Source organism: Capsella rubella, unplaced genomic scaffold (assembly GCF_000375325.1).
Source record: "Capsella rubella cultivar Monte Gargano unplaced genomic scaffold, Caprub1_0 scaffold_8, whole genome shotgun sequence".
NCBI lineage: Eukaryota > Viridiplantae > Streptophyta > Magnoliopsida > Brassicales > Brassicaceae > Capsella > Capsella rubella.
Genome location: NW_006238916.1, coordinates 5,204,714 through 5,218,468, shown reverse-complemented (window position 1 = coordinate 5,218,468; position 13,755 = coordinate 5,204,714). Strand labels below are relative to the sequence as shown.

Genomic DNA, 13,755 nt, shown 5'->3' with positions numbered 1-13,755 from the left:
TACACGATCACTTTCATAATATAACAGAATTTTGATGTATTAATGCTATTGATTGTATAACTATGAGCTTTGTCTATATGTGATTGTGTAAACGTGGGTTTTAACTAAATTTTGATCAAGTAAAAAAAAATTAGGTGTAGCACTATTCAGATATTTCAGTCGGGTTGTAATTAGCTACACTGAACCGACCCGCTTTATAAGAGTAGTTTTAAATAAATTAATGTGACAAACAATTCATACCTTTTATATTTAACAAATAGTAGAAAAACGCCACGTATGTATTATTATTAAATTGACAAATATTAAATAGTTAGTTCAGTCTCAGTGGTGAATCATTTTATTCACTTCCTCTTATTTATCCAATCAAAACCTGCCATCTAATAAAAACTAATGAAATAAAAATTTAATATTATCTATACAAAAACTAGTCCTGGGTATTCGGGTACTCGGTTCGGGTTCGGGTAAAAACCGTTCGGGTTCGGGTTTCTCGGGTAGAGGAGTTTAGGACCCAATAGGGTAAACATAAAAATTCGGTTCGGTTTCGGTTCGGGTCCATTCGGGTTCGGGTCGGTTCGGGTATACATTTTCAGAACCGTTAAAAATCAGAGAATTTTTCGGGTACACAAATACCCGAAAATTTACCCGAATACCCGAAAATTTTCGGGTAAATTTTCGGATTTTCGGACAAATACCCAAAATTTTGGGTAAATACCCAGATTTTTGGATAAAAATTCAGAATTTTTTTTAATAATTATTGGGATTTTCGGGTAAAAATTGGAATTTCGGGTATAAATTCGGATATTTGAATAGATAACTCGGGTATTCGGGTCCTAAATTATTTAAATACATTTATATTTCGGGTATTTTCGGGTTCGGGTTCGGGTTTTCGTGTAGAGGAGTTGAGGACCCAATAGGGTAAATCTAAAATTTCGGGTTCGGATTCGGGTCTAATTTTTCGGATCGGTTCCGGTTCGAATTTTCGGTTCCGGTTTTTTTGCCCAGGCCTAACAAAAACTAATATTATATCATTGAGTTTTGACTTTACAAAATTATATATAGGTTTATGTTTATTAAGATATATTTTTTTATTAAGATCTTCATAGAGTATAGCTTTTACAAACTAAACAAAAATTATAAAAAAAAAGTTTGAGTTTAAATTTTATAACAAAATGAAATTTTATGTCAATTTAGGATTATAAAGAAAAATAGAATTTATTTTTTCTAATTAATTATTTTATATATCAGTTTAAATTTATCAATAAAAACTAAAATAGAAACTACAATTTAATGAGATTATATATAAAATTTATTTTAAAAAAAGTTAGAGTTTATAAAATTAGTCAATGAATGAATTAAAAAAAAAAATCTTTAAAACATTTTACACTAGCATTAGTGACTGTCGAGTGTACACATATTTCAAACAAAAGTTTCCAACTTTTACTTGTCAAACTAATAAAAAATTATATATATATGTGTAAGAGTGGACACCGACCTTTCGTGTCAGTGTTACAGATTTCACAAAAAATATCTTTCTTGTGTAGACGTTTCTTCTTTACTTGCCACCAGATATTATATATATATTTTTTTTGGTCTTTACACCTAAAAAAAAATACAAAATATCTTCTCTTTTAGGCAAAGATATTTTTATTTTTCTTCATATCATTCACATTCATGTGCATGTACAAAGATATTTTGGTTTGTCGTAAAGGTCAAACCAACAACACAAAGGCTCTTATGTTGTGTGATTGGGCTTAAAGCATCTCTAAAACAAAGACACTTTTGAGAATCAAAGAAACCACTTGTACATAAACTCTTTCCTTCCATACATACACGTGAGCCGAGTTGGGTCTTTTGATTATTTCCTAAAATATCTGTTAGGATCCTTAGTATTTTGCACTTTTTATACTTTTTACCCAAATGTTTCTAGAATTATCAGCTTATGTCACATGTCCCCTTTGCTTTGCTTACATGTCCCTTTGCAGACACGACCCACCCATTGTCTATCCATCTACACATTTCTTTCTTCTTCTTCTTCTTACCCTTTTTCATACGCAGCTCAAGTTTGTGGAATCATTGCTCAAAGTTTCTTCCTTTTCAGAATCTTTTGTTTTGTTTCTGCTTCTGACGATTATCTCTACGATCTCTCTCTCTTCTCCTACGTGAGTCTTGATTGTGTTTTAAACCCTTATTTGAATAAGGGTTGCTTTGATTTTTTATTCTTTTGGCTGATCTTGAAATGGATCTTCTTTCTTTGCTCTGATTTGGTACTTGTTGATCTGAAATTTGAAGTCTTTATGTGATTTTGATATGTTTCTCTGATCTCTTGGTTGATTGGTTTTGATTTCTAGCAATCTCTACTTATAAATCTACAATCTTTAATCTGTAAATGTTCGAAAGATTTGATCTTTATAGATTTCTCGACTTGCTTTTTATACCAAGTTTCTAGATTTTGTTAGTTATATAATTTACTGTTGCAATATTATGATATAAATGGACTAACCAAAAGGTTTTGATTCTTGATTAGTGAAAGGAGCTTGCTTTCTTCAGTTCAGTGGTGAAGGTTGAGCCAAAAACATTGAGATTGGTTCAGTTTTTAAAGATGGGTTATATGTGTGACTTCTGTGGTGAGCAAAGATCAATGGTGTATTGTCGATCTGATGCAGCGTGTTTGTGTCTTTCTTGTGACCGTAATGTTCATTCTGCTAATGCTTTATCGAAACGTCATTCGCGGACTTTGATATGTGAGAGGTGTAATGCACAGCCTGCATCTGTTCGGTGTAGCGATGAGAGGGTTTCTCTATGTCAAAACTGTGATTGGGTTGGCCATGACGGGGCAAACTCTACTACTACTTCACATCATAAAAGGCAAACCATTAACTGTTATTCTGGTTGCCCTTCGAGTTCTGAACTTTCCTCGATATGGTCTTTCTGTTTGGATTTGAATATGTCTTCTGCTGGAGAGTCTGCGTGTGAACAAGGAATGGGTTTGATGACTATTGATGAAGTCCCTGGAGACAAATCATGTGTCCAAAATGTCAATGTAGATAAGCCTGGAACTAGTTCTGCTGCACAAGGTATGGATCGCTCTAGTGTTCCAGAAAATACATCATTGGCTAAGGTACTTTTGACATGATTTTCTTCGTATTCTCGTAGAATTTTTAACGCGACTGGCGTCTAAATGTTTCTTGTTATTGTATTGGTTTTAGGAGGTTGGAGTATGTGAAGATGACTTTAATGGAAATCTCAATATGGAAGAAGTCGACATGGCTCTTGAGAACTATGAAGAACTCTTTGGTGCAGCCTTCAACTCATCGAGATATCTCTTTGAACACGGTGGAATCGGAAGTCTGTTTGACAAAGATGAACCTCCCGAGGTTCTTTCAAGTTTTCAACCTTCTTCTTTTATCAAAGACTAGTATCACTAAACTTACAGATGAGTTTTTTAATGTGATCCTTATGCTCTCTTGTATTTTTCTCAATTCAGGGCTCAATCCAAGGAAACTCAATGCAGCAGCCAGCCATGAGTAATAATGCATCTGCAGATGATTCGTTCATGACTTGTAGAACCGAACCAATAATTTGCTATTCATCAAAGCCAGCTCATTCGAATATCTCCTTCTCTGGTGTCACTGGAGAAAGTAATGCTGGAGATTTCCAAGATTGTGGGGCATCAGCGATGAAGCAGCTTTCAAATGAGCCACAAGCATGGTGCCCTCCAACATCACAGGAAATAATTGCGTCGTCACATGCAACAACACGTAACAACGCTGTTATGCGTTACAAGGAAAAGAAGAAGGCTCGCAAGTAAGTATAAACCACAAGAAAAAGGAACTTTTATTCCTCATTCATCAGTGAAGGTTATGATTGCTAATCCTGTACATAATGTTGTATTAATAGGTTTGACAAGCGAGTGAGGTACGTCTCTAGGAAAGAAAGAGCTGATGTAAGACGGCGTGTGAAAGGACGGTTTGTTAAGTCGGGTGAAGCTTATGACTACGACCCGATGAGCCCAGCAAGAAGCTACTGAGGATACCACGAAACCCCTGAGACAATGAAGAGTCAAAAAGTGGAGATCTCAGACAAACAGATGTAACTAATTGGCAGTGAGTGAGGCATTTTGCAGTGGTTAATCCGGTGGAAAGGCCAATATTGGTTGATTAGGAACATGAGTTTTCGACCGAAAAAGAAAAGCTTCATTGTTGCTTAGAAGCCATGCTTCTGCCTCTTTTTGCATAAGTTTGTTATCTCCTTCTGTCATTTGGCTGCTTCAGCATGACCTGACGACAGTAGTGAAAACTCTTCTACAAATTGAGGTTCATGATCCTTCAATTTTGTTCTATTGTAATTTGTGTAGCCAAGGCAAAACAAGGAATGTGTATATTTTTTTTATGTCATAAATATTATTGTAGAAGATTATAGTATGATAAAGTATTGTTTGATGATACTAACAAGTGCATTTTCGAAAAACTTAACCACAACAAATGACAACTTTTTGATAACATTTCACTATCAAAAAACTTAGTTCATTCATATAATTATATTGATCAGACAAAAATGCTTGCATTACAAAGACAAAATTAGGGTTTGCTACTACTTTAAGCTCTTCAGTCTTCATAACTTTCATCTCCTGACAAACCTGCAAAATCATCTCCCTCGCTTGTTTCCTGCAGACAATTCAATTTCAAGTCTTCAGATCAGAGTATATATCAGCATGGTGGTGGTTCCAGTTTTGTGGATAAAGAATGAAAGAGATACCTGTTTCTTGTCCCAGTCCTTCAGCTTTGGATTAGCTAACATGTAATTATCACGTAGAGGAGCCCAAGCAGGAGCTTCATCATCATTTGAGGATTTCTCAGCCTGCAACATCCGACAGAATCTCAGTAGTGATTAACCAAGGTTACATTTGATTTATAACTAACAGCTATTACAAAGAAGCCAGATCAAAACAAAATACCAACTTGCTTATACGTTTATCCAAATTTGAAAGCTTTATAAACACTAAAAATTGCCACTAGTAATTTACCAAGGATACTTTTGATTTATTACTAACAGTGATCACGCATGAAGGTGATTTGTTCCATTACTCTCTTTGTACGAGCCAGCTCAAGACAGAATACTAACTAACTTATACGTTCATCCAACAGCGAATGTTAAAGACTCGAGAGAAAGCATAATAATGGAGGAGAGAGTGAGAGAGACATGGAGACTATGCCAAACCTTAGTGTCTGGTTTTGTTTTCCCTAACTCAGAGAAGAATGCTTCTTTTCTTCGCTTCTTCAGCACTGATGGATATTACAACAGAAAAAAAAAAACCAGAATTAGAAATCAAGAATGAGACAGAGGATATACAAAGACTCATGCCAAAGATCAAAATCTTAATCCTACCTTTAGCGTCTTTAGCCCTTGAAGGATTCAAACCCTTCTGAGCATGTTGAGCTTTGTTTACCTATTTATAAACACAAAGCTTTAAAATCAGAAGAATCACTCCCAAAGAATAATAAACAACCCAAAAACGACATAGAACCAAACTTACAGCATTAAAAAGCTTGACCACTATGATTCGACGAGTTCATGAGGAGAGGAAAAAATTTAATCAGTATCAAAAACCAAACAACAACAAATATCTCAAAAAGAGAGAGTTAACACTGAAGCAACAATACCTCCTTTAGTGGCAACACCAATAAGAATCTTTTCATTAGCATCCAAATAACTTCCAGGTTTAACATGTCCTTTCTCAGCAATCTTAGAAAAAAACAATTATTACACTAAATCATCATCACAAGCATGACACAAACAAGAACACAAAAGAACAGTGAATACAAACTCATACCAAATGTTTAGCCTTTTTAGCTTGACCTTTAGCTTTCTTCTCAGCATCTTCTTCAGCTAGCTTCTCTGCAATAAGATGCTTATGTGCTGATAAAACTGGACCCTGTTACACAAACAACACTATTCAACACTTTACCTCAAAATCAAACTCCAAAAACTACAGTTTCCAAAGAATCCAGTTCAAAAATCTCACCAACACATCATCTCCTTTAGTCTTCTTCATAATAGCTTTAAAAGCGATTTTAAAAGCATTACATCCATCAGTAGCAAACTTAGTAACTCCAGATTCAATCTCTCCATGATCTTCACCATCTGAATGTTCATCTCTATCTGAATCATCATCTTCTTCAATTACATCGTAATTTGGTCCCATGTTCGCATCAGAGAAGATCTTCTCACGAATTGTTACTTCTGGTTGCTTCTTCGCTTCATCTTCTTCTTCTTCATCGGAATTGTATTCTCGTGCTCTCTTCTGAAAAAGCTTTTGATTCTTCATTGTAACTTTAAACCTATCGGAAGTAGAAGGTTTCGATTTTAACTTTTTGTTCCTCGCCGCTTTGGTACCTTTCTTTACGCCGACTCTTCTCTTTCTATTACCTCTCTCTGCCATTGCTGTGTGAGCTTCTTCTCCGGTAGACATGGTTCCGTCGATAAATTTGAGTTTTCACGGCGGCGAGAGTTTTTGTGAGAGAGGAGAGACGAGAGATAGGGTTTTGTAATCCCTTTCTTTTAAACCTTGCTTTGACGAGAAAAAATGTTCTCGGATTTTGATTTCCGGTTAAGTTCGGTTTATTAAATGGATTCTGGTTTGAATTTGACATTTGGGTTTGGGTTCATGATCCCAATTTTGTACACCAACTCACATATTCTACTATATGGCTGCAAATAGTTGTACAATTGAAAAGGTTGAAGAAGTTGGAAAATACAAATTTTCACCAGTTGAGTTAAAAATGTTAAAAAAATTGTTCAACCCATTTAATCTAAAAAGTTGAAAAATTGAATAATTTATAATGGAAAAATGTCAAGTTTGTTCATCCACAACTTTAAACCTTGCTTTGACGAGAACAAATGTTCTCGGATTTTGATTTCCGGTTAAGTTCAGTTTATTAAATGGATTCTGGTTTGAATTTGACATTTGGGTTTGGGTTCATGATCCCAATTTTGTACACCAACTCGCATATTCGACTATATGGCTGCAAATGGTTGTACAATTGAAGAGATTGAAGAAGTTAGAAAATATCAATTTTCATCGGTTGAGTTAAAAATATTGCAAATATTGTTCAATCCATTCAACCTAAAAAAGTTGAAAAGTTAAATAATTTATAATAGAAAAATGTTCAGTTTGTTCATTCACAATTTTGGAGTTGAATGATGTTGTTCAGCTTCATATTTTCAAACTATTTAATTTTGTGCAACCATTTGTAGTCTATGTATTAACGAGTAGCACTTGTCGAGTTATTTGTACAAACAGATATAGTCTATGTAATTGAAAAAACTATCAAAACAAAAATATCTAGAAAAAAAACTATATAGTAAAAGAACTTTTCTATGGTTTCTATGATATGATTGGAGTTTAAAAACATAATAATAATCAATTTAGATAGTCATGTATTACTTCCGTGGTAATTAGATCAACACGTAATTGCTTAGGCCTGGGCATTCGGTTAACCATTCGGTTTCGGTCCGGTTGTGTTCGGTTTCGGTTAGTATGGATATAGTAATAACCATTCGGCTATTTTAGAAATTTCGGTTCGGTTCGGTTGTTAACCGATAATTCCTGTGAATTCAAACTCATCCTGCTAACGTTAAAAGTCTTAAATTAAAACACCAAGTGAGTAAAAGGGAAAGAAACAAAACATCCAAGTCTAACTACGAACTAAGTTGAGATAAGAGAAGAAGGTCATAGTTCTAAGTTTGAAAAACAAAACAAAAGAAAATCTAAGTTTAAGCCGAGATAAGAGTGAGAGAAGAAGTAAAACAAAGTTGATCGGACCAAAGCTTTGCCATTCCTATGAAGTATAGATTGCTGAGTCCTATTGTGTCCTCCAAAGCAACGAAGTAACCAAACATCTATTCAATTGAACATATAAGATAAACATATAATCATATATCATATGTATAGATTCGGTTTTTCGGATTTATTTCGGTTATCGGTTAGTAACCGAAACCGAACCGAATCCGAATTTTGAGACATATAATAACCAATCGGTTATTTGAAGATAACCGAAACCGAACCGATTCGGTTAATCGGTTCGGTTAATCGGTTATTGGTTATTTTGGCCAGGCCTAAATTGCTTCATAAAAAGTTTCTATCAATATTCACTATGAATAGTTTGGTAAATATCATGAGATTTATGCATACTATATAATAAGTAAAAAGTATAAAGACCAATTTGGTATTTCTAGAAGCCATAAGCTCTAAGGAAAAATTGTGGTTCTTTGAAATGGACACACCAACCTCCAATTCATCATACATATTAAACAAGTCAAATGGAAGAGACAACGAGTATATATTTCAAATTTTTTATAATTTAGAATATTTTTAGATACTATAGCTAAAATTTAATAATTGAATTTTTGACTCTACACATTCAGTTTTCCACAACACCAAAATAGCATTTTGGATTTTTCTCTTTCTTCTACTAATCCTCACATGTTCTCTCTTTTGAGTTTATAATTAATTTGTTTAATTTGAGGAAATATATATAATTATCTTTTTTTGGTAATGAATATATATAATTATCTAATAGTGAATATTATTATCATAATACCATATATACATATTTATATTAATTACACAACATATTTACCAATTACGCTTTCACATTACTAACTGTTTTTTATGTTTTCTGTTGATTACAAAATTGATTAGTTACATCTGTATCTTTAGTTTTGTGACTATAAATATTTAGCTGTAATTTTTTTTGTTATGGCTGTAGATTTGTTTGTTGTATTATTTTGACGGTAGAAATTAAAATGTTGAAAAGGTTAAAATTCTGTATTTAAAAAGAAAAATTTTTACGTCCAAAAACATAATTAAGAAAATGTGTTAGCTGTGAATTAAAAAAAAGAACTTAAATAGCTAATATTTATGATATTTTTTGCTTTGTAAAGTTTCTTTTAGGCACTTGCCAATCAAACTTTATGAGCATGGCTAGTGTTGATGTGTTTAGTGAAACATTTATTTTAAATCTTGTTTAAAGCTTTATGATGACTCTAGAGAAATCAATTACATAGGCTTTGTCTCTTTGTTTTCTAGTATCAATCAGTTACAAGCTTTGTTCATTTGAATTTGTATTTTACTACGTAATTTTTAAGAGGGAATTTCAAAAATACTTCTTTTTATATACTATAGTTGTTGACCCGCGCTGCGCGCGGGAGATTTATAAAATTTTTATTTTATTTTTTGTTATATTATTATTTTTCGTTGTTTTTTTTTGTTTTGCATTGTTTGTTTTGTTGGCATTTTACTGTTGTTATTTTTTGTTATTCTATTTTTCATATCGATTATTTTCTCAATTTTATAGTAATTTAGTATTTGAAATGTTTATCATCATTTGGTATTCGTCAGAGGTCGATGGAAGGTTTATGCGGTATTCTCTCTTTTTACTAAGTATGTGATTAGAGAGTAAGTTTCCGGTGTCTGGGTTTGATATATTCTAGGATCTGACTTGTTTCCCGTTTTTTCCTATCTTCGAACCCGTGTATTCCGGCCAATGATTTTGAAATCGGTATCGTTGTTGCAGATGTGTCGCTCTTGTAAACGATGGTTTTAGAAAATGTTTTTCCTGTTCCGTTTAATTATCCAGTCTCAAACTCGTGTATCCCACATTTTTATGATTCCTTTAACCGGTTTGATTGTTATGTGTTGGACCTCAGGCCCATGCTTTTTTAGATTTTGTATTTTGATTATTGTAGAAATGTTGGACATGAAGCCCATATTTTTTTGGATTTAGTAAAAAGAAAAATGATGATGTGGTGGATGATGCGGCGCTGACGTGGCGGAAAGAGAAGAGAGGAAAGGTAACTTTATATATATAGATTTTTTTAAACAATACTCTGTCTTTAAATTACATAAAAAGTCACTAAAATTTTGGAACTCATCAAAAAATGTGTGTAATTACCCTTATATGTGTATAAGAGTATATATATCTTATAAACACCATACAAATAAATTTTAAAACCTTTTAAAACCATTGAAAAACTTTATAAAACTCTTTAAAAATCTTGTAAACCCCGTTGAATACCTTTTAAAACCTTATAAGTATTTTTGATTGAGTCTTCAAGTAGTTGTTATGATTTAGAAGTACGCTATAAATCATATAAACTATGTTCCAAATGTTTTTTAACTTATTTTTTTGAAAATAGATAGATGAAAATAATATTTTTGAAAAAGTGTACACTAAAAGGGGCATTTTTCAATAATATCTTTTTATTTAATATGTGATACAAATTTTCTAATAAAAAACAAATTCTTAAATTTCCTAAATTTTATTAACATATTTAAAATATTTAAAATATTTATGTTTTCCTTTGAAATGGACACACCAACTTCCAACCAATCATATTATATTAAATACTGTAAGTCAAAAAAGAACCAACAACGAATATATACATATTTAAAATATACAGATTTGCTTAAATAAGTTTAACATGTGCAATTTCTCTTAAATCTTCCTTAAAAATACATTAAAAGATTTGAAGTACAGATCACATAGCCGTCGTGTTAGCTCTCTCTTCATCGTAGTTATCGTCGCTGATTCACCCAAGACAACAACAACAACATCACAAGAAAGCTTCCTCTTTTATAGGAACCCTCTCCTTCTCTGTTTCTCTCTGTCTCTCCTTTTCCACTTATATTGTCATTTTCACAACGCCAACTCTCTTCTCCCCATTCGTCGCTCTGTTCTGGAATTGAAGAATCAGGTAAACGATCCCCACAGATCTCTGTCTCTATCATTTGATCTTATTCATGCTCATAATGGATCTGACTCTTAATGAGATTGGTCCCTTGTTGGCTTTTGACACCATTTTGTAGATTGATTAGAGCTATGGCCAATACAGCAGATTCTGTGAATCCGAAAGGTAAACAACACTCTTTCAATGGTGAAACTGAAGTTGAAAGATCAAAACTTTTTGAGTATATGAATGTGTTTGGTTGATGAACAACAGATGTTTGCATTGTGGGTGTTGCACGTACTCCAATGGGTGGCTTTCTTGGATCTCTTTCATCTTTACCTGCAACAAAGCTTGGATCTTTAGCTATTGCAGGTTAATAACAGATCTTTCTTCTGTGTAAAGTCTTTAGCTTTATGTATAATTGACGTGCCCTGTGTTGGTTTTTTATTGTTTCAGCTGCTTTGAAGAGAGCTAATGTTGATCCAGCTCTTGTTCAAGAAGTTGTGTTTGGGAATGTTCTTAGTGCTAATTTGGGTCAAGCTCCTGCTCGTCAGGCTGCTTTAGGTGCAGGGATCCCTAACTCTGTTATCTGTACCACTGTCAACAAGGTTTGTGCATCAGGCATGAAAGGTGAGAACTTTGGGACATTTGGGGCTCTGTTTTTTAGAGTTTGGATTTGATTCTTATAACAATGTTTTCCGGGCTTGTTGGGTGGTTTTCAGCGGTAATGATTGCTGCTCAGAGTATTCAGTTAGGGATCAATGATGTAGTTGTGGCTGGTGGCATGGAAAGCATGTCTAATACACCAAAATATTTGGCAGAAGCGAGGTAATGATGTGGTTTTACGCAATCGTTTGGTCTTTTTACTCTATGCATCATTGTTTCTTATTCAAATTTTTGATGCAGGAAAGGATCTCGATTTGGTCATGATTCTGTAGTAGATGGAATGCTAAAGGATGGACTATGGGATGTCTATAACGACTGTGGGATGGGAAGTTGTGCAGAATTGTGCGCTGAGAAGTTTCAGATAACGAGGGAACAGCAAGTAAGTTTGCTCCTTAATGATATTTGGATTAACAATCATTGATGTAATTTGTAGATACTCTGCATAGACCTTCTGTATTATTTCTTGTTCTTGATGCCTTGATAATTAGCCATGATAGTTTACCACTAACTCCGAAATTGTGAACTACATTGAAATGGTTAGTTAGGCTCATTGTTTATGGTTAACTCATTGATTAGTGTCTTTCTGGTGATTATGCAGGATGACTATGCAGTTCAGAGTTTTGAGCGTGGTATTGCTGCCCAGGAAGCTGGGGCCTTCACATGGGAAATTGTCCCGGTTAGTATATTTTTGTATCGTTTGGGTTAGTGCGTTATACTTGGTGAATATACACTAAGGTAATTGGTTATGCAGGTTGAAGTTTCTGGAGGAAGAGGTAGGCCATCAACCATTGTTGACAAGGACGAAGGTCTTGGAAAGGTGATTTTTATCCCCTTTTGGTTGTAGATTATGCATTAATACTCCAGTGAACCTGAGCTTCTGCTTTTTCATGTTACATTCACCTGTTGCATACATTTTTTCTTTTCTAGTGGAACTAAGGTAAACCGTAGAGTATTTCTATCGGCTACTTTTGAAGAAACTTTATCCATGTTCTTGTTTGCCAGTCATAAATATTTAGTCATGTGTATCTTTTGCTGTATGAAGCATTACACATTACGAAATGAACCTAATGGTTAGATAACTCCATAAAATGAGATCTAATATATTATGATTTGCTTCGTGCATGATGTCTCAATGTCTCAGTTTGATGCTGCCAAGTTGAGGAAACTCCGTCCTAGTTTCAAGGAGAATGGAGGCACTGTTACAGCTGGAAATGCATCTAGCATAAGGTCCTTTTCCCATATGTTCATCTATATATATTCTCATCGCTTTGAGAACCAATGGTGACCTATGAAATAAATCCTGGTTGGACTTGCAACTTCTCTTTTTCTAAGTAAAATTTGCCTCTTTTCAACAGTGATGGTGCAGCTGCTCTTGTCCTCGTGAGTGGAGCGAAGGCGCTTCAGCTAGGACTTCAAGTACTCGCAAAAATTAAAGGTTATGGTGATGCAGCTCAGGTATGTTACTTATAATCTCGCCTTTCCTTCTCAAATACAACAATTTTTTTATATCAATTCAATTCACTAAGTGAAATCCAAACCCTGCAGGAACCGGAGTTTTTCACTACTGCTCCTGCTCTTGCGATACCAAAAGCTATTGCACATGCTGGTTTGGAATCTTCTCAAGTTGATTACTATGAGATTAATGAAGCATTTGCAGTAAGGAAACTGGACTTCTTCCCCTAAAGAATAGGCAACCATTTTTGATGGCTAATTTTTGCTAAACTGCCTATTTTCCCAGGTTGTAGCACTAGCTAATCAAAAGCTACTTGCGATTAGTCCGGTAAGTCTCTTGAAAACATCATCTTCTCAGTCAACTTACTCAAGTGGTTTCATAAACATTACTCTTCGCCTTAACAGGAGAAGGTGAATGTAAATGGAGGAGCTGTCTCTTTAGGACATCCTCTAGGCTGCAGTGGCGCCCGTATTCTAATCACATTGCTTGGGATACTCAAGAAGAGAAACGGAAAGTACGGTGTGGGTGGAGTGTGCAACGGAGGCGGAGGTGCTTCTGCTCTTGTTCTTGAACTCCTTTGATGCATTATGAATTTAGGTAACGCACATTCTGTGTAGTTTTTATAGATCGACGACATAAAATGCAAGAAAGGAACTCATGATCTCGTCCCATGTGTGTGTTTTCTTTCCCTTAATTGGTAAACTGAATAGATGGCTCTGTCTCTCTTCCAACTACCAAGAGTCACCAACTGCAATTTAAGTTTTATGTAAGTTGGTCTCTCAATAAAAGAGAGTGATTGTCAATGTTGTTAAGTCTATTTATTTATATGAACTCGGGTTCTATTTTTTTCCTTACTTGTGACGGTCAGTTCTAAATTATGGACCATTTTATCGTAGTTAATGATTTAT

General features: G+C 34.2%; 3 protein-coding genes across 3 annotated transcripts; 2 read left to right on the top strand and 1 right to left on the bottom strand.

Moving 5' to 3' along the window:
* Nucleotides 1-1,859: 1,859 nt before the first annotated feature.
* On the top strand, nucleotides 1,860-4,421 carry LOC17875570 (zinc finger protein CONSTANS-LIKE 10). Its single transcript, XM_006281905.2, has 5 exons — nucleotides 1,860-2,159; nucleotides 2,525-3,118; nucleotides 3,207-3,374; nucleotides 3,485-3,804; nucleotides 3,898-4,421. The coding sequence occupies exons 2-5, from the start codon at nucleotides 2,600-2,602 to the stop codon at nucleotides 4,025-4,027; spliced, it is 1,137 nt and encodes a 378-aa protein (XP_006281967.1). The 5' UTR covers nucleotides 1,860-2,159; nucleotides 2,525-2,599; the 3' UTR covers nucleotides 4,028-4,421.
* Nucleotides 4,422-4,482: 61 nt separating this feature from the next.
* Nucleotides 4,483-6,538, bottom strand: LOC17874697 (RRP15-like protein). Its single transcript, XM_006280777.2, has 8 exons — nucleotides 6,023-6,538; nucleotides 5,831-5,932; nucleotides 5,661-5,742; nucleotides 5,534-5,553; nucleotides 5,386-5,446; nucleotides 5,218-5,282; nucleotides 4,756-4,857; nucleotides 4,483-4,664 (listed from the first exon to the last, which is right to left on the bottom strand). Exons 1-8 carry the CDS (start codon nucleotides 6,467-6,469, stop codon nucleotides 4,605-4,607), a joined length of 939 nt encoding a protein of 312 aa, XP_006280839.1. The 5' UTR covers nucleotides 6,470-6,538; the 3' UTR covers nucleotides 4,483-4,604.
* Nucleotides 6,539-10,656: 4,118 nt separating this feature from the next.
* LOC17875265 (acetyl-CoA acetyltransferase, cytosolic 1) lies at nucleotides 10,657-13,693 on the top strand. The gene is made up of 13 exons (XM_006280506.2): nucleotides 10,657-10,755; nucleotides 10,868-10,914; nucleotides 11,002-11,100; nucleotides 11,185-11,358; nucleotides 11,451-11,556; nucleotides 11,635-11,773; nucleotides 11,993-12,070; nucleotides 12,146-12,211; nucleotides 12,536-12,621; nucleotides 12,750-12,849; nucleotides 12,940-13,050; nucleotides 13,133-13,174; nucleotides 13,252-13,693. The coding sequence occupies exons 2-13, from the start codon at nucleotides 10,881-10,883 to the stop codon at nucleotides 13,426-13,428; spliced, it is 1,212 nt and encodes a 403-aa protein (XP_006280568.1). The 5' UTR covers nucleotides 10,657-10,755; nucleotides 10,868-10,880; the 3' UTR covers nucleotides 13,429-13,693.
* The last annotated feature ends 62 nt before the right edge of the window (nucleotides 13,694-13,755 follow it).